At 32.4% G+C, this 22,902-nt stretch overlaps 1 protein-coding gene across 1 annotated transcript in view; it reads left to right on the top strand.

The window, feature by feature from the left end:
• LOC132742139 (uncharacterized) overlaps positions 1-22,902 on the top strand; it is a gene marked incomplete at its 5' end in the record, with an annotated part of 82,286 nt that overhangs the window by 10,323 nt on the left and 49,061 nt on the right. The window contains 11 exons of the mRNA XM_060730465.1: positions 7,815-7,991; positions 8,637-8,678; positions 9,165-9,244; positions 9,896-9,958; positions 10,283-10,412; positions 10,730-10,852; positions 11,230-11,400; positions 11,926-12,209; positions 21,249-21,324; positions 21,890-21,931; positions 22,391-22,467. Of these exons, the coding sequence (XP_060586448.1) occupies positions 7,815-7,991; positions 8,637-8,678; positions 9,165-9,244; positions 9,896-9,958; positions 10,283-10,412; positions 10,730-10,852; positions 11,230-11,400; positions 11,926-12,209; positions 21,249-21,324; positions 21,890-21,931; positions 22,391-22,467 (1,265 nt within the window). The remainder of the gene's footprint in view (positions 1-7,814; positions 7,992-8,636; positions 8,679-9,164; positions 9,245-9,895; positions 9,959-10,282; positions 10,413-10,729; positions 10,853-11,229; positions 11,401-11,925; positions 12,210-21,248; positions 21,325-21,889; positions 21,932-22,390; positions 22,468-22,902) is intronic.

Here is a 22,902-nt window from a genome sequence, read left to right as displayed (position 1 = left end):
TTTATTGTTTGAAAAAAGGGCCCCTTTTTTTAACCCTTTTGTCATTAAATCACAAAATTTGTAATAAATTTTAATATTTTTCTCAAAATTTTTCTCCCTTTCTTTAAAAATGCGCAAAAATAGGGTAAAGACCTATGATCAAATTGACAAAAATGTTAATTAAGCCCAGCCCAAGTTATTTTGGGAACACATCCTTTTAAGTAGGGGGCTTAGTTTAAAAGTAAAAAGCCATTAAATATAACAAGGGACTAATTTTAAACCCAATTTGTTGTTTTAAAATTTTTCTTTGGGTTTAAACTTTTTACAAAATTTGGTAAAATTCGAACTGAACAAACCCGGGGGATTGAGCCCAAAGTCTTTTTAAAAAAATTTTAATATCAACCCTTGTCGTGCCCGATCACAATCTTTATTTTTTTTAAAACCGTCAATAAAATCAATTTCCCTTTCTTAACACGTTAAAAAATACACTAGAGTTTTGTATTTTTGATCTTTTAACGGAAAGATGTTCCCCATTTTTTTACCCTTTGCAAAAAATGTTTCATTTTTTAAAAAACATTAAAAAACCAAATGTTACCCGGGACCGTTTTTTCTCATTTTAAAAAATCATATTAAGCTTTAAAGTATAAAAAAATCTTTTTAAAAAGCAAAAAATTTAAATTTCCGATTTTTATAATCGCATTTTAATAAATTCGGTGTTCGGCGCGGTATGACCAGAAATGTGTCAATATGCTGCTTAACTCAAATAAACCAACAAACGAATATTATGTATGAAATATATAATCGTTTTAAGGCACTCCTTCATTGTGAATATTTTTCAAAGTGCATGGTGGAGGGCTAAAATGGTCGAGCTGGGAACGCGTGTTCTGTAAACATGTGGTGTAGGTATAGAAAGACGACATCGTAATTGTGCTCGGAACCCGGATAACCAGAACAGAAACGGACTCCAATGTTTTGGCGAGCATCTTTAGATGATAGAATATGCTTACCGCCGTCATGTCAAGTAAGTTTGATAAAATTGCTTCAGTTTATAAGCAAGGATGTTTATTAATTATTTCAATTTTCCCAAAATTTTCTTATTAGAATTTCTAAACAAAAAAAAGTGTAATGTTTTTACACTTAAAGACATTGTAAATCAACACAAATGGTTTTAAAATCAATTTAGATTCGGTCGAAACAGACATAACATTCAATATCAATGTAGCGTGTTAACCAAAAAAAAAAATGTTGATAATTATAATATAAAAATGATAAAAATGTTATTAGAAAAAGTAAGTAATTAAAAAATCATAATTAAAGGTTTATAACGACATTAAAAGGTAATATTATACCTCATTTGCATACGCCCTTCTATATTTAATATGATAAGACCGGCTACCCAGTCCATAATTCTTATATGGACTGAATGACATATCAAATATAGAAGGGGCGTATGCAAATGAGGCATAATATTTAATTTTGTTGATAAAAGATTATTTTTACTGAATTTTATTGTTATGTTTCAATAAATTTTATTTCACATGTTGATCAAAAGTCATGATTTGTTTTTAAATTTAATTATAAATTTTATTTAAAAGGGTTTTTTAAAATTCCTGGGGGGGTTCCTAGAAAACAAAAACTTTTTTATTTAATTAAAAAAAAGGGAATATCTTTAAAAAGGCAGGGATTTTTCTGAAAACCCTTGAAATAAAAAAAAAAACCCCTACTAATTTTGAAATTTCACACCCCTAAAAAATTTAAGATTTATTTTTTAAAGAAAATTACAAAAAACAACTGACCAAAGAGTGAAAGGGTTTTAAAGAAAAAAAATTAAAACATTCCCTTTCGAAAAAATGAAATTTTTACGGACTTTTGGTCAGAGGCGATATTATTTCCCCGAGGTCTGAAAAACCAGACCGAAAAATTGCATTACCCCTAAAGGCCCCTTTTTTTATGTGTTAACTTGTTTTACAGCATTTTTCACAGTAAAAAGGCTTTTTTTCCCTTTTTTGGGGCCCTTAGGGCCTATTGTGCCATCTTTTTTTATTTCTAAAAAAATTTTTTTATTTTATTCTTTTTAAATTTTTCCAAAAAAATTTAATTCCCATTTTCCCGGGGAATTTCCCTTTGTTCTTTTGTTATTTTTTCAATTGGTTATGTTTTTTTGTATGGGGGGTCAAAATATCATTTTTGTTCCATTTTTCCCCTTTAAAACCCTTTCTGCACTTTAAAAGCAACTACTTTCTTCAGATCAAAATTATTTACATATTTCGTAATCCATTTTTAAAAACTTTTTAAAACAATTTTTGGGAGGTTGAAAAGAAAAAAATATGGATTTCTTTTTGACACTATTTTGCCTTTAATCCAAAATTCTCAGTTTTCTTGCCCTTTTTTAAAGTTCCCCCCTTTTCCATATGTGCCTAAATTCATTTTGTTTTTTTTCCCCCGGTAGGTTTGTTTTGGGCCCCCCTTTCTTTTTCATTTTATGATGCGTGCGAAATTAAAATGTATTGCCTGTTTCCCTTTTAAACCCTTTTTTCCCTTTTTCAATTAATTAAAGAAAAATTTTTTCACGCCATCGTTTTTTAAAATTGGCTTTTTTAAAATTTTTTTGAAGACAACATTGTACGGATGCCCTTTTAATAATGATTTTTGTATTAAAGTGGGGGTTTGGGGACTAACGGGGGACAATGGGGCGCCTGATGACTTTGGGGGGAGGGGTTAAAAGGTCTAGATCAGGTTCCCTCCCACAAATCCGTCACCCTCCCCTTTGGAAAATTTTTGGGAGGGAATTCCTCAAAAGTTTTTTCCCTTTGTGGGAAAAAGCATTTGTAGAAAATTGATAATTTTTATATAAGTTCATAAACTGTAAATAAAAACATTTTTTCTTTTCCAAAAGGGGTAAAAAATTTATGAAAAAAACCCCCCTTTTTTGAAATATCTTTTTTGCAAGCCTTCGCCGTCCCCAACCCTCGGGTTTTTTAAATTCACATAGAATTTATTTAAGTGCCATTGTGTATGAAGCTTATAGACACATGTCTGGATCCAACCCAGTATTGAGCAATGAGTTGTATTTTTTTTTTTTGCTCAAGGAAACACTGGCTCGTCTCTGACGGGATTTGAACCCACGCGGATAGCGATACTAAAGTTACTATTCGGTTTCGCCCATGCGCCATCATAACATGTCCATTAATCATAATATTGATATAACTAAATGTGTCTTAGATGTTTAAGATTTTGATTTCCAATGCTGACAAGGTTGAAAAAAGAGAAATGTGCCAGCTTGTTGAGAGCATATAACTAAAAATGGATAATACTGTTCTTTAAAAATGATATGCAACTTAAAGTTCTCTCAGGGTATTTCTTATTTGTAAATGTGCTGGTGAAAAAGGTTATTCTTGTTTTCCTACTTTTTCATCACTTTTATAATAAGTCGTGTATTTTTTAAATTAAAACTACAACGAAAATAAAATTTATAAAGTAACTAAATCCCTTCAATAAATGACTTTGAAAAATTTTGTTTTTACAGGCCCAAAATTGGTATTTAAACCAAAAATGTAACAAAAAAATTTTTCCGGGCACGGGAAAACCCTAATTTTGGGCAAAACCCCTTATTATGGGGAAAATGTTTAAAATACATCTCGGAATCTTCCCACTGCCCCTGTAAACGGAACAAATAAATTAAAGTATACAAATGTGCAAAATGTCACCAAAGAAGTCTTTGTACTTTCTCTATTTTTAGAGGGGACAACCCTTATGCTTATTTATTTTTATGATAGATTTCGAAACCCAGGGCAATATTTGCAGATAGGGTTTCCCCTTTTACTGGCATTCAAAAGTATTTTTTTTAAATCCCACTTCGGGTTGTACGAGCAATTATATATATGCAGATGTTTACCGTATAAACTCGTTCTCTGGATATCTGATTCACCAATAAAGATCTTTTTTTGTCACTTTTCTCTTCTTTTCATAAAGTGTTAATCCGTTTTATTCATTTCTGATCGTAAAGGCGTTTTGACGTCATTCCTTTGTTCTGACCGTACTGTATTTTTAATACAGTACAGGTAGGTATCCAATATTAATGTGCCAGTCGAATATTAATCGTGTAACACATTAATATTAGACAGCGTGCCATGTCTTGAAAGAAGCTTGTTTGACCACAGGATTTTGTGGAAAATTCTCCAAAGAAAAAAAAACAAATAGAAGAAAAAACCGGTTAAGTTAAATGTAACCTCTAATCTCAGGATTTAACACGAGAAATGATGCAATGTTTTTCCTTCGCCCATTACGTATTTACATAATTTTACAAAAAGAACAATAATTGTTATCTAGCTTATTTAACGAATTATTATTCAAAGCCTACTGATTTTCGACTTTCAAGCTCTTAACATCACATCACTGCTTACGCTGTCAAAGTAAAAGATAGCGGGGTCAGTTAGGATATGATTTTATGGGATTGTTTAATTTCTTGCATATTTTCCGGGGTTTTTTTTTCTTTCGTTTTTAAATATACTTTAAGTTGACAATCATACTTGATTTGCTTTATTGTATGTACGTTGTGTTTCAGTTAAGTCAACTTTTCAAATAAGGGTAATGGTCAGTTTGTCAAATAAATACAATAGAGAAAATGAATTCATCTATTTAAACCAAAAGCGGTTATATGACTGCTTATGTAAAGAAACAATACCAGACTCCTATGGTATGACAAATATCAATTCAAAAATAAGAAAATATCATTTTGTTGCGTTAATATCCAAAATTTATACTAATGGCACAACATTTTACATCCGAGATAGTTGTAGTAAAGTAAAAATATCATTTTAACACTAAATGGTCAGTATAAATCCTTTTTAAAACTCATAGATTGTTTCAATCATTTAAAATATCCGGCAAAAATTGTTATTATTTCTTGTAAAAGTCACAAATGTAAATTGATGTATACTGTATGTGTGTATATCCAACATTTTGTGTAACTGGTATATTTTGTGTTTATCATTGTGTTCATGTACATAATTGGCCATATTTCAAAACACGAAAGTTTCATGCAACGGACATTTTGTCATTCAAGAGGCTACCTATAGGGTTTTGCAAGTAAGAAAAAGATAATTGCTAAAACATTAATATTGTACATTTCTAGCACAAAAATCCATTCTAATTTTTCGATAGATAACATGATATTTGATGGTAAAAGTAGTAATTTAAGTAAGATATAAGCCTCAAACTGACCAATAAGTAAACTATTGAATTCCCTTCGGCGCTACGCGCCTCATGAAATTCAATATTTTACATATTGGACAGTTTTCGGCTGATATCTACTACATGACAAAAAAACAAGTTTGAGCTAAACCCGAAAATTATGCTTTATAGATGTTTCACGTTTTTCATTGATAGTGAATTTGATAAAAAAAGAGAAAAGTAGTTCATCAATTAGTACTTATATACGCAAGGTTAATGAAATATTCAACTATAGTTACTGTACTTTTTCATCCAATTTTACTGCAAAGCTACCTACAGAATTAGATAGTTTATGCGATCAGTTTTTTTCATTTATTTCTTACATCTAAACGAGTTTTCCTAAAAATACTTTTTCATTGAAGACTGAACACTTTTTTTTATCAAGATTAAAATAGATTAACTTATTTACGGTATCTCGTCTCTCTTTGTTATAGTAAGTGCATCTATCATCCCATTTCCTTTAACAGATATTGTAAATGCCAATAATACAAGGTACTGTATGTTCTGTAACAGATGATTTGAAGACAGCGAGAGACGTTCCTTCATCAACTGTATTTGGCAGTTACAGGAATATATCAATTTGTTGAATTGTTGTAACTCCCAAAATTTTTTGGCCTTCGCCGTCTGTTCGTCCGTCTGCATTCCGCTTGGCCGACCTTCATAAGTCAAATTTCACAGTAGTGATCAGTACAATCCCTTGTTGTGCATATCAAATCGCAGACACGTTCCGCTTGGCTGCACAAAATGAAACCAACTTTGTTAAACGCAGTTTTATAAAGTATTTAACTATATTTACTGTATTATTTGATCAAATCTAACTTTAAAGCTACCTACAGTATTTAACAGTTTATGCGAGCAGTTTGTTCTTTTTTCTTTTATCTAAAGGCATACCTATATTTGTTTTCTCTTTCATTGATAGCTGAAAAAGAAGTTTAAATAGTTATAAGCATGTTTCAAATTAATCTACTGGTAATAGTTGGTACATCTAATATCACTCTACCAGATGATATGAAGGCAGGGAGAGATGTTCCTCTTTTCATAAAGAATAATTAAACTGTAATTTGCAGTAACAAGAATGTATCTATGTTGAATTATTTCACCTTCTTGTTTTTAACCTTGACAAGTAACCGTTTTCTATGAGGAATTAAACTTAGTTGTTTGATTTTAAATTGTCAGTCAAATGTTATTTAATTATATGTAATAATCGCTTTTACTGATGCTTGCCATCATAATTTGAGCGGTTTTAAACATTTTAATGCTATTGCGTATAACTGAAATATTGTCTAACGTTATTAGATAAGAGCGTGCGTCAACGCGATACACCACAAAATATTTATACAAGCTATTAACCAAGAAAAAGATAAAACTGCATGTTTTCCTTTACAAAAATGAAGCGAAATGCAACAAAATGTATATTGCAACAAAACTTGAGGTTAGAATCAGCAATTGTCCTCAAGCATCCTACCCCTGTGTCATTTCGAGCGTTTGTAATTCAAATTCAAAATATATTTTATCGACTATGAAAACAAACTATATATTCTACTACACGTTAGTCGTTCATTTAAACGTCACACTTATTTTACAGTAGTTTATTAGTACATTTGTCCTTTTAAAATTCTTTCTCATGGGTACTAACAAAATTAACATTATACACATTATCGAAGTGTTCATTATCTCCCTTGAGGATTTTTTTACATGACTGGAATACTTAACGATATTTTTGTATAATTGAGTGTAAGTCGGGGACTGTAACTCGTTTGCGATTTTTCAGATCATTCTCCCACTCTTATTTTCCAGAATAATCGTTTACTTTTATTGTACAAAATGGCAGAAAAATGAAAAGCGACTTAGCAATTTTATTTTTAGAGAATTGCTTTCTTACCTTTCGGAATGTTAACGTTTTAACTTTATCAGTTGATATATGTAAGAAAGTCAATTTTTCTTTTCCTGGGGATTTTGGACCTCAGTGGAAATCTTTTAATGTTAGATAAATGTAATAAATTGTCTTATCTTGACAACGTGAGAGTAAAAACTTATTTGGTTGTATTCTTAAACAAGTAACATAATGATTTGAACAATATTTTACCAGCCAGCATAAAATATGATAAACAAGATCAACAAGGAAAGACGGCGTTCAATGAACGCAACTACCACGCGACCCAGCAACAAAACTAAAGAAATAAGACTAGGGGCAAAGGGGAAGATACTTACCGTAGACGTGAAAACAACAAGGCGTAGAATGAAACAAACAAACAAACAAACAAAAGGTTAAAAAAATAAAACACCGAAATAATAATGTAGAAACTATAAATGTAAAGCCCAATGGCCATAACAAAGAACTCAATGTCCTAAAGGAAGACAGAGCAACAAGAAAATCACCTACAAGGGCCCGACGAAACAAGGCAGAAGACGAACATTAAGACAATTCAGCCCCAAAGGGCTTTAAGAACTGTCCATCATAGATTCTCCCTTGGTCCGTCAGATGTAATCAAAAGAGGAAAGAGTAGTGTCTAACTGTAAAAGGGTTGAACACTAAGCATGCAGTATGTCTTAAAATAGTAGGGTCATTATCTCTTTTTATAAAGACACTTTAGTACTTTGAGGGCAATCTCTTGTTCAAATGTCGTTAATTTATCAAAATATAGGACTCTCTGCCATTCAGATAGCGTCATGTTTGGTACGTACATGTTCTTATGGTTATCTAATAAATGAGAACAAGTTTCGTGCCAGTAGATGGGACAAGAGCGCAATTAACAACAGAATGATTGCAATTACGTTAGGTAATATTTTCATTTTTTTTTTTTTTGTTGTTTGTTGTTTGTTTTTGTTATTGTTGTTCTTGTTTTATAGCTTTTATATGAATTAACGAAAGTGAAAATAGCAAAACACTCGTTAAAATGGACATAAAATATTTTAAACATAGCTTTCTACAATGGGGAATATGACCAACAAGCACTGACAGTATGGCAACAAAAGTTGTTTTTTTTAAGGAAACGCTATCTATATAAGGGTTATTATTAAGGTTGAAAATAACTTATACGGATAAAGTACAACATCTGCAGAGCAAGGCCCAATAGAAGACAAAGAAATGTAAATAATGCTCTTGCATGTCGTCTATGATGTGTGTCAGGTACCAGCTTATCAGTCGGTCAAACTCGTCCGAAAGATATGATTTTTTATTTTGGCAGCAACACCTTTTTTTCTTCATGATGTGTACAATGCTCGCAATATGTATCTGAAATAACATCATTCTGTTCAAGTTAACGCTTTACTGAGTGCATATGGGTCCGCAATTAAAGTCACCATTAGCTGCTACTTATTCAATACGCTACAAACCAAAATAATTCGCTTGTGTAATGTATTTGTAAATTTCCTTCAAAAGAATGTAAAATGACCGGAATAATATTAAAAATTATATATTTTAGGTTTTTCGATATACCTGCTGCTTTCCTTTCCAAAGACATCTGGTAAGAATCTATATACTTCGTTGTATCGCTTGTATCAATTTCGGTCCCATAATAAAGTGTTGTAAATTGCTCAGATCACGTAGTAAAAATGAAAACCTGTTTGCTGGAATACTTTTATCTAGCGCCACTTTTTCAGTTTTTTAACTTTAAGCAGAACGCTAGCTGTTTTCGATAAAAAAAATGAAAATAGGTATGTATATTAATAACCAAATGAAAGTGTGTGTTAAATTATAAACAACCTCTTCTTCAGCGTATTAGTACACAAATTATTTAACCTAAATATTACAATATATTCTATATAAACAGGATGATAAATTGGGGCCATGGAGTGTTTTTACATCATGATAAATGTATGTAATTTAAAAGAATAGATGTTACTTATAGTAGAAATGAAGCTGAACTTTACTATAACTTTAACACAGTAGCATATTATAACAATATAACAAAGCATATTCAGTGTACTTCATTATAAAACATTTACTTTAGACGCCTTGCAGTGTTACAATTGTACCGACATTGCTGACGTTGATGAATGTCTCACAGTGACAGAATGCCATGCCGGTCAGGTAAATATCTATCAGTAGCATAATACCATATTGGTCAAAGAAATGTACAAGTTTGCATGATATAATACTATTCTGGTAAATGTCGTCAATTTACTGAATAAGGGTAAGGCAAATATTCTAGACTGAGGGTCAGATTATTGTCAACAAAAGGCAATTGTTATATTTAATAATCAGACAGATACCTTTAGTTTGTCAATAAAAGATAAAATTCAAGCCGGGCACATACAGAATCCAAGGTTAGAAAGAAATTCTCTACGCCCAAATTGAGATCTCGGGTATTCATTGACCAATTAAATTCCTGAGATTTCAGACATAACACATTTTTTATAACCTCGAGGCCAGGTCTGCCATCGGCAACTGGTAAATGGAATGTTAGGGCTGTGTTAACAGCGGGTCATCTTTTGTTAAATGAAAGACAGGCAATAACATTTGTTTTATCGGAAAAGGTCGGTAAATAAAAGTAGAATTTGTCATATTATTAAGTAATATTTAGTAAATATAGAATAAGCTCTACCGTTAAAGTATTTGTAGAATTTGCCATATATGGGCGTTTCATTACGTTGTTAAATTATCTAAACATTTGCTTACTATACACACTATGTCGATGTAAAAACTGTGATTTTACAAAAAAATTGCTTTGTAATTTTATAGTCTTGTCACATAGAAGTAAAATCAACAGGACGAAGAAGCACCCTCGGATGTACAGACAATCAGGTAGGCAAGAGATATCCCTAAAACAATTTTTTACAAAATTAGCAAAATTCTAAAATTTGGTTCATATAAAACTAGTGTATAGCAAAATAAGTGACATAATTTTCTATAAAATGTCGTTCTCCTCTTAGAAAATGTATAATCTTAGTTGTTCTAAACCAACAATATGAATATAAGATATTTGTTCAAATTACTCGAAATTAGTAAAATTTTATCAATTTGCAACAATCGCAGAATCAAACTGAACAGGACATATCTAGATACCAATATGCCTGTATTGTCCACTTTTGTAGTTTATTATCTATAAGTCATATTTCCATTTTACAGTTATGTGGAGTAAGTGCCAGTGGTGCCGGAAATTTGATCGGTCGACAGATAAATGGGAGACAAACTTTGGACTGCCATGAATGTTGTAGTAAAGATAGATGCAATAAAAATCTGTGTGCACATTTGACACGTAAGCTCTTCCTTTCAAACTGAACAATGAAAAAACGAACAGAACATTCGTTTTTCTTAACATTAAATTCTGAAAGGGTCAAGAAATGATATCATCCTATCACGTGACAAAAAATCCAAAATCAACTAACATTACACATTCGAACACTGCCAAAAGGAGGCAAAAACAATTAATGGGGTTTTAAAGATATCACCCAGCATTACCGATATAAGCCGATATTTACTGAGTTTTAGTTATGAAAGAGTCCATTGCCTACATACGGAATAGTTGAAAATACGGTGATAACACTATTAGGGTGGCAACTATTTATATTTCAGCCGGAGCATGTATTGATGATGTGAAAGTGGATTGTGCTTTTCTAAATAGCTTTTTCATTATTTGTAAGGATATTCATCGAGCCAAGTTAATCTGTCCAAAATTCTGCTCACTGTGTTCACTTGGTAAGCTTAACCATTTGACTTACTGCACTTGTTTTTTCCGGTAACAAATCATAATCAATGTAGTTAATTATTTCTCAGGTTTTAATTTCGAGACTTATTTTTGAGTGGCTGTTTGTATATGAGAAGCTTTTCGATGCGATAAAACTCTTTCAAAATATCTGTTTTCTTTTATCAATAACCAAGATTCAAATGAACTATACATACTATGTATAAGTAGACACAAATATTCGTTACTAGGCCATGCAGGCATAAATGGAAATTATTTGCATTCAACGTGTTTTGACTTGCTGTTGTTCAGTAATACTCTCCAAGATCACAATATTTGATTTTCATTCATTTGGCATATTCCATCTTATCACTTTTATCCTTTTAAACAGTGGATGGGAACTGGGCAACTTGGTCTCCGTGGTCTACATGTGACGTCACCTGTGAAAATGGGACACAGACAAGAACAAGACAATGTTCCGATCCTCCTCCAGCAAATGGCGGACTTGATTGCGCCGGAACACGCACTGATATAAAGACATGCTTAAAACAACTTTGTCCAGGTATGAATTCAGCATGACAATGACATACTGATAAACATGTTAAGTATTGCGTACTCTAAATCAATTACAAATTATTATATCTTATCCGAAATCAAAAACTAATTAATCTGAAAACAATATTGAGTGTTTATCTTTATTTTTGTCATGATCTAGACAAAATGGATACACTTGCGTTTCACATTCTCATGCTTTAACAGGAGATGATGATGAATGTTGTAAAGCTTGTTAAAAATTTCATTCTTCAATGCCATGATCTTGCAGACCGTTTTTACTCGGTTCCAACCAAAAACTTTGTCGATTACTTAAGCAAATATACTTGTATTCTAAGACTTTATTTACTCATTTTATAAGCAATAATTCACTTCAGACTTGATAATCACGTTTTAAGAATTCGGTATACGGCGCGGTATAACAAGAAATGTGTCAATGTGCCGTTTAACTCAAACAAGCAAATAAATAGTCTATATAAAATATATATGAGGTATTAAAGACACTTTCATTATGAATAGCTTATATTTTTCAAAGTACATGGTGGATGGACAAAATGGTCAAGCTGGGACGCGTGTTCTGTAACATGTGGTGTAGGCATAAAAAGACGACATCGTAATTGCTCGAACCCGATACCAGACAGAAACGGACTACAATGTTTCGGCGATACATTAGATGATAGAATATGCTTACCCGGTCCATGCGCAAGTAGGTTTATCTACACATTAGATGATAGAATATGCTTACTGGGTCCATGCGCAAGTAGGTTTCCTAAAATTGCTTCTGTTTGTCATGATTTTAATCATGTATGTTTATTAATTGTTCGATAGCTTAATTTTCTTCTTAAAATCTAAATTTAAAGAAATTGAAAAGCAATTCAGTGACACGCATCTAAAATCAATACCAGTAGCTTTTTAATGTTTTTGGATTGTTATGGAATCTTTATCGTTTAAATTTACATAACTCATAAATCATCACTTAAAAATTTCACTGTAGCATATAACTAAAGAATACATGTAAAATGATCTAAAACTAAACATTTTTGAAAAATAATTGAAAAAGAAAAACATAATAAAATTAAAGTCAGGCAATGCAATGCGGAAATTTTCTGGATATTTTTCTTGGTTTTGGGCTTTAGGCCTTATATTAACGAAGCCCCACCAAGCTAGTTCAAAATTGATTTTTTTCACAATGGTCCCGAGAATATTGAGTGTGTGGTTTGTTTGTTTGTTTCTTAATTTGAAAATTTTCGGGGGAGCATATAGTCGTCTGTTTGTCCATCGTCCTTCCGTCTGTCAGTCCGTCCGTATGTCCCGAATTTGTGTCCGGTCCATAACTTCGTTATTTGAAGTCGGATTTTACAACTATTTCACAGAAATAATCACTATATTGAGACAACGTGTTGCGAGCAAATTTGGATCGCTACCTTGAAGGTCAATGTCACAGCATGACCTTGAAGCAAAATCATGTCCGGCCCATAACTTCGTTATTCGAAGTCGGATTTTACAACTAATTCACAGAAATGATCGTCATATTGAGACGACGTGTCGCGCGCAATATTTGGGTGGCTTCCTTGAAAGTCAATGTCACAGCATGACCTTGCAGCAAAATCGTGTCCAGCCCATAACTTCGTTATTTGAAGTCGGACTTTACAACTATTTCACAGAAATGGTCACCATATTGAGACGACGTGTCGCGAGCAACATTTGGGTTGCTTTTACACTTTGAATTTTGTCTGTGACATAACTCTGACATTACAAGAGGTATACCTTCTTGTGTCCAAAACTTATTCAGGAAGCATCACCCGGTTCAACCGGCTCTTGTTTTACAAAAATTACTACATAATAAATACGGAAAGAACAAATCGCCGGTATAAGAAACGACCATGCCACGAGGAAATGTACAGGAGTTGTACTTGTGTTAGGGCTTGGGCCATATATTTCTGTAAAGACATCAGACAAATGATTTCAGGGTTAACTCGAGAATATGCTGTTTTTATGAAACATATACAGTCCGAAAAACGACCATTTTACTTCTGGACATTCTATTTGGGTTAAGGCTTAGGATCTTATATTACTGCAAGGAAGACCCACCAAATTTGTACAAAATCGAATCTGCATCGGAATCAGAAAACTGTTTTTCACGGTTTTCTCGAGAATATTGTGATTTTTCTTCGAAATTTTCTACAGTTTATATACATAAAGAACAAATCGCCAGTTTTAAATACGACCATGCAGTCAAAACAGTCTAAAATCGAATTTGTCCTCTTAATGGGCCCATAATGCCTCATTTATAAAACGCTATCAATTATATTTCTAAAAAAAAGGATATCTTATCAAAAGGTTTTCCGTTTGCCATCTTTGCTTCTTTTGCTTTTTTGTCAATTGGTATAATTATAGTAAATAAGTATTTTGTATGGAAGTCAAAATACCACGTTGTTTACAGTTTGCTACCTTTATGAAAACATTACTGCACATTAAGCGCTACGTTCTTCAGCAGCTAAATATCTTACATGCTCTTAATCCATTATCAAAACATCATTAACAACATGTGTGAGAGTTCTAATGAATTAAAAAGATATGGATTTCTGGGGCATATTGTTCCTTTAAGCACACATCTCAGTCTCGTAGACATTTTTGATATTTCCGCCCAAACTATATGTGCCTGCTCTATTCCTGCATCATTGTCTGCTCCCGGTAGGTGTCGCTGTTGCAGTTCTCTTGCACATGCACGTATTCAAAGCGCCTATTAACGTTATTTATCATGAAATAACATTAAAAATTTAGGATAATGTGTATGTTTTACTAAAAAATCTTACATTATGCAATGTGAAGATTATATTACTAGCGTTAATATAAAGGAAGAAGTTAGGCCCCACATACGTATGCGCTCTTGGAATTGCATCTCTACGATCTGACGTTTACAGAAAAAAAAGATTTTATAATTTAACACTGTAAATGATCATATAATCTTAAAATCATACACTGTAAAAGAATACAGTATGGTTTCTTTCAGTGTTTCGTGAACACCACAGTTGCTTCTGCGTGGGTAATTACATGTACTGGCTGATATCCTTTCAATATAATGAGATGCAAAATCATTTGAAAAATATTACCACATCGTTTATTTAATTAATTTTCTCAATATTTAAAGAAACAATAAAATTGCACAGTTGATTTTTATACATAAGACGTTTGGTGTGTTTAAGATGGGGTGGACTGCCTGGGGACAATGGAGCGCCTGTTCAGTGACGTGTGCAATCTCTTACGCAATGATTTCCCCTTATCAATACAGAGATCTCTGCCATCACAAACATTGAAATATCAATATTTTGATATTTATATTTGTTAGCTTTTTAATTTATTTTTTAGTTTTTTTGTATACTTTTGATAATTTTTTGATAAAATATAACGGACATAGGTACAACAAGTTAAAAATAAAACAGAAAAAAAAAATGACGTTAGATTTTCTATGTAACGGTCGATATCATATTTGAATTTCGACGTTACGTCATGTGACTTTCATTATCATGTGACGTCTGTGAAGGCAGTGATTACAATTCTGCCAAGGGAGGTAATCAGTGTGAGGAGTTTGTGACATGTGGGGATGGTTTAAAGTCTAGATCACGTACCTGCACAAACCCACCACCGTCAATAAATGGTCGATATTGTGAAAACGAATAAGACTTTCAGAACTTTAAAACAGGTAGAAGAACAGCAAATGACTTATGACAGTTATTAGTAATTCTTTTGAAAATAATAAGAATAATTCAAAAACAGTTTGCAAATCCCTTTAAGAATTGGGTGACCATGTAAAAGGCAGGTCATCTATTAGTAGTAGCATATTCATATACATGAAAATAAGTTTCAATTTGGGCAAGAAGAGGTTTTATTTTATCGAATAAAGGTCAGCTTGTGGCATGATTTTATTGGATCTTCAAAGGTCTTTGATACAGTGGACCATTCCTTCCTTTTCATGAAAATATAAGCCTAAGCTCTGATATTCAACATTCGATTAGGTCATATATTTTATACAGACAAAGAAATTGTGGACGTATATTACCTTTCTCTTCAATGAGTTACTTGTAATGTTATTTTAAAGATCCTGTATGTTATAATTGAGGTTGTTACCTCACTTATATATATGTAAATTATTATGCTGATAAAACAATTTCCAAACATCGAACAATATGTAAAATATGTACTGCAAATATTTGTGCATATTATGTGACGATTGTTCTCTTCTGCCTAGATTCCATAATGATACATTGTATTAGTTGGTTTTGTACCTAAATTGTCGGTAAATTTAATTGATATCTTGTGTTTATAATTAGAGTTTGATCTTCTATAAATAAGTCAAAAATACATAAATAAACCCTAATTAGATTTAACAACTTATTCATAACAAGTATTTGAAAAAACGGGCATATTTTATCATTTGTAAAATATCAGAACAATTCGAACTCAATACTATTCGCACCAATATTCGACCCGGCATCAATATCTTTTGGGTGCTTGATTACCTCAACTTCAGTAAACGATTGTTAAATAAAACTACATCATTGGGTATAAATAGAGCTCAAAGCTGCGAACGACAGTCCGTGACTGAGTGGTTAAAGTCGCTGACTTGAGATCACAGGTCCCTCACCGCTGTAGGTTCGATCCTCACTCGGGTCGAAATATTTCATGTGAGGAAGCCATCCAGCAATAATGCCCGGAGGGGCACCTGGGGTCTTCCTCCACCAATAAAGCTGGAAAAAATCGACGAAAAATCTCCGCGGGACGCTCTAGGATGGCCCGACTTGAGTGTACGGTCGCCAATATGGGCTTTCCGGCGGCGACCTTAAATAACCGCATCAAAAAAAAAAAAAAAGAACGACGGTCAGTCTCTTTCCAACTGCCGAAGTGTCAACATCACAGAATTAAATAATTAATATTTTAGATTAATTACTTGGAATCATGCACTATTTACGAAGTAAATCAATTATCAATTTAACATTGCGTTAGGTGTGATTGTTAATACTAATTAAAAGTATTGAAAACCCGAGATGCAAGTGATAAATAGCCTAAAAAGTATCACAGCAACTTTGTACCAAGTTCAAAGAGAACTTATTAAAGCAAATTACTGTTATAAACATTAGTTAATTAAACTTGATTCTAAAGTTTGAAAAAATCATTTTAAAATCATATGTAACCAATCAACTGGCAATATAGCCGTAAGAAAAAATATAAATAAAACAGCTAGCCGGTGCACGTTACAATTATATGTAAAAAAATCATTAAAATATATGCATTCATTATTTCCTATTAAAAATTTGACTTAGACTTTATAGAAAGTATATTTCTAATTACCTACCTTTATTTACATGAAATGTTAAATTCGGTATTATCTTTATAAATAATGCTTTTGGAACTTACAATATTGATAAATCTTAATTTGGGCATCATATTTATAATATAAAACCATAAAAAATAATGTTACATGATCTTTAACATATGTGAATGACGTGCTTCGGTAATTTGCAATAAGTACATCAATATGCGGACAAACTACCGTTTTCTATAACAACCGAAGCCAAGTTGTATAATCTTAAATTGTCAGTCAAAAGTTATTGTCTTAATATGTAACAATCGTGGTCATCATAATATGCGCAATTTCAAACATTTTAATGCTATTGCGTACTACTAAAATCAATCTTATCTAAGGTTATTAGGTAAGAGCGTGCGTCAACGTGATATATATAGTCCTTTGAGTGATAGGCATGGTCGAGGGACATGTTCTCGTGACAGAGTTCTATGTGTTGGAAATATTCGTATCGTCCTCTTACCCTGACTTACATAACGGTTATATTAAGAGATAACAAGATTGTTAGTACCGTTACAAAATCTAGGAGCACTTGGTATGTGAACTGGCAGTCATTTGAATAATAATTATACTCAATATTATAAAAGTGTATTTTGATATAATTAAATGCTATGATAAATACTTATTACTACAAAAAAAAAACATAATAAAACAATAAGAATAAAAAAATAAGTAAGAAAGAAAAGCAAAAAATATGATAAACAAGATCAACAAGGAAAGGCGGCGTTCAATGAACGCAACCCCCATATGACCCAGCAACACTTATGTTATTCGACTGAATCTCTTCAGTATATTTAATTTTTTCCTTTCTTGAAGAAAACTTGTCTGTATTTCTGTCGGCAATCCAATTTCGTAATAAATTGCACAGAATTCCGTGCATTTAATGAAATAATAAGCTTTATTACAAAAAGGTTATTATCGAACTGGGTTTGAGATTTCTACATGTCCTACAGGTTGTAAGATCGAGACCTTGCAGGTCCATGTTTTTCTTATTTATTAATATTGTCAACCTTATTAAAGCGTATTGTTTTTATGGTGTTGTTTTTGTATTAAGATGTTTTGCACTAGTCTTATTTTGGTAAAGTCTATAGCTATTCTTTTTAGATAACATCGTTTAAGAATTAATAACTCAAATTCAATCTGATTAAAATAATCGACAGTTCAATACCATAAAATGCAACACAAAACGTGACGAAAAGGTGTTTTTTGTATGTTCACATTCGTGTCTACATTTTTCAAGCACTTTGCCATTTCCATTAAAATGTTCTGCAAAAAAAGGGAAATAGAAAAACAAATGGAAAAAGTAAGGCTCAAAACAGACCTCTCCTAACATAAAAGGGACTCCCCTGTTGTTTTTTGACATAATGGAACTGCAAATATTTTTCCGAGATTTATGTACAATTTGATTACGGTCTGGGCAAATAACTTGTATGCATTTTTTTAGATCATTCCCGCAACCCGTTTTTTTTCCAGAAAAAACATAATTTTATTATGCAAAAGCACGCGGAAATGAAAAGCGTTGCATTGCAATGGGACTCACAAAAAATCAATAATCAGTTTAAGGTGACAACGGAGTCAATTATCACTGAAAATACCTAAAATGAGATTTTTTGCTTAGTAGATGTATCAACCTTTTCTGAACACATTCGTGATTTAATTTTGGAAGCAGTTAGTCCAAAAAATGTTTTTTAAACGTTTTAAAACGGCACTTATTTCATTTTTATCTGCTATTCGCGTAACCTGTCAATTATCGATAACGCTCCGTCCCCTATTGAGGCATCAATGAGGGAAATCGGTAGTTCCATATATCCGTTAATTACCGCTCCATACTACTCGTAATACATGTATCATACAAATACTGTACATCTATTGTGAATATCTCAACATCATATCGTCTACCTTTTATTTAGCTTTTTTTTTATTAATTAAGAAAGTGTCGACAAATGTACGTAATATAATGTATGTAAGCATAGAGGCAAATCGCACGACCACAGGATTGATTAAAAATGTAGTTGCCACTATGTGTGAAATAATAACTTGTTTGTCCCGTTAATCTGATATATATTACATTGAGTTTATGGACTTTTGTACGGATTCAAAGGCTTGCTTTACATTCAACCTCGTTTTCTAACAATGTAACATTTTTTATGTGAACGCAGGATATGACATGTGGTAAGGGGTCCCTGACAAATATCTAAACCATTTTTACGATTGTCTAAGGATAATTATTTCTCTATGAACCAATAAAAAAGATATTCAAATATATTATCAGTAAATGCTTTGAATAAACTGTTCGCCAGTAAATCGAACACAGTACTTATAAACCTGGGACAAAGTATGAAATTTATTGTATATCCCAGTAGAAACTGGATCTCTATGCCGTGCATAGATGATATTCATGATAATAGCATTCAAGAAGGTCAGATCATAATGATCGAGTAATACCTTTTATTTCTATTAAAATATGTGAAGCATTTTTATCAATTTGGTGGAAAAAATATATAATATCCCATTCTTTTTTGTTCATCTATCATGGACTTTAAACGACTGTCAGAAGCTCAGCTTTTTTGTTATTTTAATTTGTATTTTAACGGAATTTCATACACGAATACACAGGCACAGTGACACTGGTATGATATAATAATAATAATAAAACTTCAAAAGTGAAACAATTAAATACCCCGCTAGCGGTGCGCACATGCGTTCCATTCCCCCTCCCCCAACGAGTGCCTCAAATTTTACCGATAGACACGTGACATTTGCGCCAAATACCAGACGGACAGAAAATCACTTTAAGATTTGAAGAAATTTCTGCTATAAACTGATATTAATCAGCAGCTTTATAACTGGTCGGTCATAAAATGTTGAGTATGTTACCGCAACTTGTGACCCTCTCTGGTGCGATATTTGTGTGTTATGCAATTAATAAGAGTGGAATGTAGGGGTCAGAGAGACAACAGCCGATTTATGACACTTCGTTTGATGCGGGTCGGACTAACTTTGAATCGGCATAACTTTTTTAATAATCAAGCAATTGACCTTTAAACTATGACGTTTTAAAACCATTAGTCATAATCATATGAATTTCCATATTAAAGATATACTATGCTCATCCTTGCGTAAAATATTTTTATCATAAAAGTTTATTGAAATCTATGTAATTCTTACCGAATATGTCCAATTTGAATAAAAGAATGAATAAATTATATATCGGAAGCAGCGTATCCTATAACAGGTCAAGTCAAAGTGGTCTTTTCTATAAAAAAAACTGCCAGTTCCTTTTTAATGACACTATATATTCATATTGTAACCACCTATAGCGTGTAGAATTTCAAACACAACATATATACTTTGTGTGAAGTTAAAACATATTTACTTTATATTAAAGAGGTAGCAATTATAGGCATTTTCAAATACGAAATTTGAGCATAGTATATACGTAACTAAAGGAAGAACCGAAGTGGGATCGAATGTTTAAACGAGTTCTATAATGTATTCATTTTTCACAAGTCAATAAAATCAGACTATATCACTACAACATATCAAAATGTGTAAACTTTTCCTTTGATGAAGAATTTAGAAATAAGGATATATTTATAGACTTGAAAAAAATCATAAATTCATTTACTTGTCCAAATGTTCCCTAACTGACGACATTTTTAACTAATCCACGGATTCTGATGAATAACGTCAGAAAAGATAACATATTAGTCTTTAAAAACAGACATTGACGATTTTCGTATAGATTCGGTGGAATCTTTTCCGGAAAGTAACGTTTCGTGAAAATAAATGAGTCAAGTCAAAGTGACGGAAAATAAAATTTTTTGCATGAAAGGTGTAAAGATCGATTATCAAAGTTTTAAGATATCTACCCTGTCCAGGCACAGAGACTCAGATTTCAAACCGTGACCCCTCTTTGCTTAGCCGTTGTTAGTTTTCAATAACTTTTAACATTGTAACAGGTGCGAGACTTCTCTCTCGGTCATAAACATGGTTAAATTCAATTTTAAAATTAATAAAAAAGGTTCCATTCTCCATCAAGTTTAATTAGTACTTCAAGTCTCCAGTACTTTGTTGAGACCTGGTGGTATCTGGCATTTTTTACTGGTCTGAAAATTTTCATCATTAAGATTGATGCCCCATCCGAGTTAAAAAGTCGCAGTTTTTTTATAGACATTGACGGGGACGGATCAAGGCGGGGCTGTGTTTTACCCCAAGTGTCTCTTGGTCCGGGAACTCTTTGACTACATGTAACAACAAGAACGTTTATCTTATAAGTAAAAGAAAATATTGGGTTGTATGACCCTAAATAGTCGGTTGTTTGCATATATAACCTAAGCCCCTATATGACATTACTGCAAATTAAAAATGGAAAAGACGTTGTATCTAGATTATTGACCTTTATGCACTGGAGACAATACTAAATGTCAAACAGATGACGACATAAGTCTTATCAATTGTGTTATCATGCTTACTTTAACCGCCTGTTAAATTAGGACAATTGCAAAAGGACAGAAACAGTGTCATTAGACGGAATGACGTTCAGGAGCAGAATGATTTTTCGTCTGCTTTGTAAGTATTTCATTTTATTTTATTTACAAGTACAAACAATACACGCTTTCTAAGGTACATTTAAAGAGTGATGTGATCATTATAATAATATTTTTGGGTGTTTCCGCACAATATTTTCCTAAAAAAATTTACAACATTACTAGTAGTGACTTATACGTACACTCAGATTTTTTCTTGGTAGTAATTTTCACGTATATTTATCATTTTGGTCAACACTTTGTCGTTTTACCGGCTGCATTTCGTGTTTAGAAAACGAAAGATCGATGGAACATCTCCGGTGCACGTCCGTACCTAAAATAAGCTAGAAAATACCAAAAATGAGGTAGGAAATACCAAAAAATGAGGTACGAAATACCAAAAATGAGGTAGGAAAGGGACTTGACCTGTCTGACCTGTAAATCCGTACAAAGTCGACAGGTAAATATCGCCGTGTTAGGCTTAAAGCGTTGTCAAAAAAAGTGAAAAATATATATGAATACTCGTATATAAAACATAAAAAATGGAATATCCTAATAAATGATCAGACTTTAATCTTTACATAAACGTTATTTTTTATTCTTTTTAGGGGTTGCCTTAGTTTTCCAACTTTACATTACTGGAACAGCGGGTTAGTATCTATTTCAAAATTCAAAAATGTTACACATTGGCTCAAGTAAGAACTGCAAATGAACCAGGAAGTTGTAACCAATACCCTAAGACTGACGGAAAAGGCCGAAAAGTTGAGTTTCATAGCAACTTGTAGAGTCTACTACCTTCATGCTCAGTGTTTATATCAATCGCGGTTATCACCAATATCCTAAGACTTACTGAAAGGGCCGAAAAGTTTATGTTGCCATCACATATCAGTCTAATTAAAATATTTGCTTCATAATATGATACTTGCTAATATGTACCATGTTCAACCAATTACAAAACATACGCATCGCTTATTAATCAGTAAGTTTTCTTTTTTAGATTTTTATTGAAAAGTCAGTTAGATGAACTTTTTTTCTATTTATAAATTTGATATCGTAACCTTTTAGACTTCTTAATTATTTATATTTATCTATCATTCCAACGATTGTAGGTCTACAGTGTTACAACTGTTCTAACATATCCAATGTGGGCGAGTGTTTGACGATAACGGAATGTGGGGCAGGTCAGGTAAATGTGCTAAAAATGTGTCATTTAGCTTGTCAAAAAACCGGGACAGTCAGATAATAAAAGAATACTACTACTTATAAGAAGCAAGTCACCAGAGCACTGGTTTGTTCCAGAATGATAAATGGACCTCCCCCCCCCCCACCAGGACAGTTGCCACACAAACGTTTGCCACCTTTTTTTGCAATGGCGGTCATTTTCTCCTTTATATCTTTGTCGGGGGCGGACATTTGGCCCTATCCCCCTTAAAGCACAAACGCTTGGGGTCAGATCCTGTCCCCAACTTGATACGCCCCTTTAAACAAAACTCTTCATCAAAACTATTTTTATATTTAAACGCGAATGGGACATCTATTACAACGATAAAACTGGTTTTCAAACAATGTTTAAATATATGAAAAAATACCATATACCATCAAGTCTCAATAAAGTAATAAA

This window comes from Ruditapes philippinarum, unplaced genomic scaffold, assembly GCF_026571515.1.
Source record: "Ruditapes philippinarum isolate M1 unplaced genomic scaffold, ASM2657151v2 ctg2354_1_1_1_1, whole genome shotgun sequence".
Lineage (NCBI taxonomy): Eukaryota > Metazoa > Mollusca > Bivalvia > Venerida > Veneridae > Ruditapes > Ruditapes philippinarum.
Note: the sequence above shows the minus strand (reverse complement) of the source record. Positions and strands in the feature narration are given on the sequence as shown.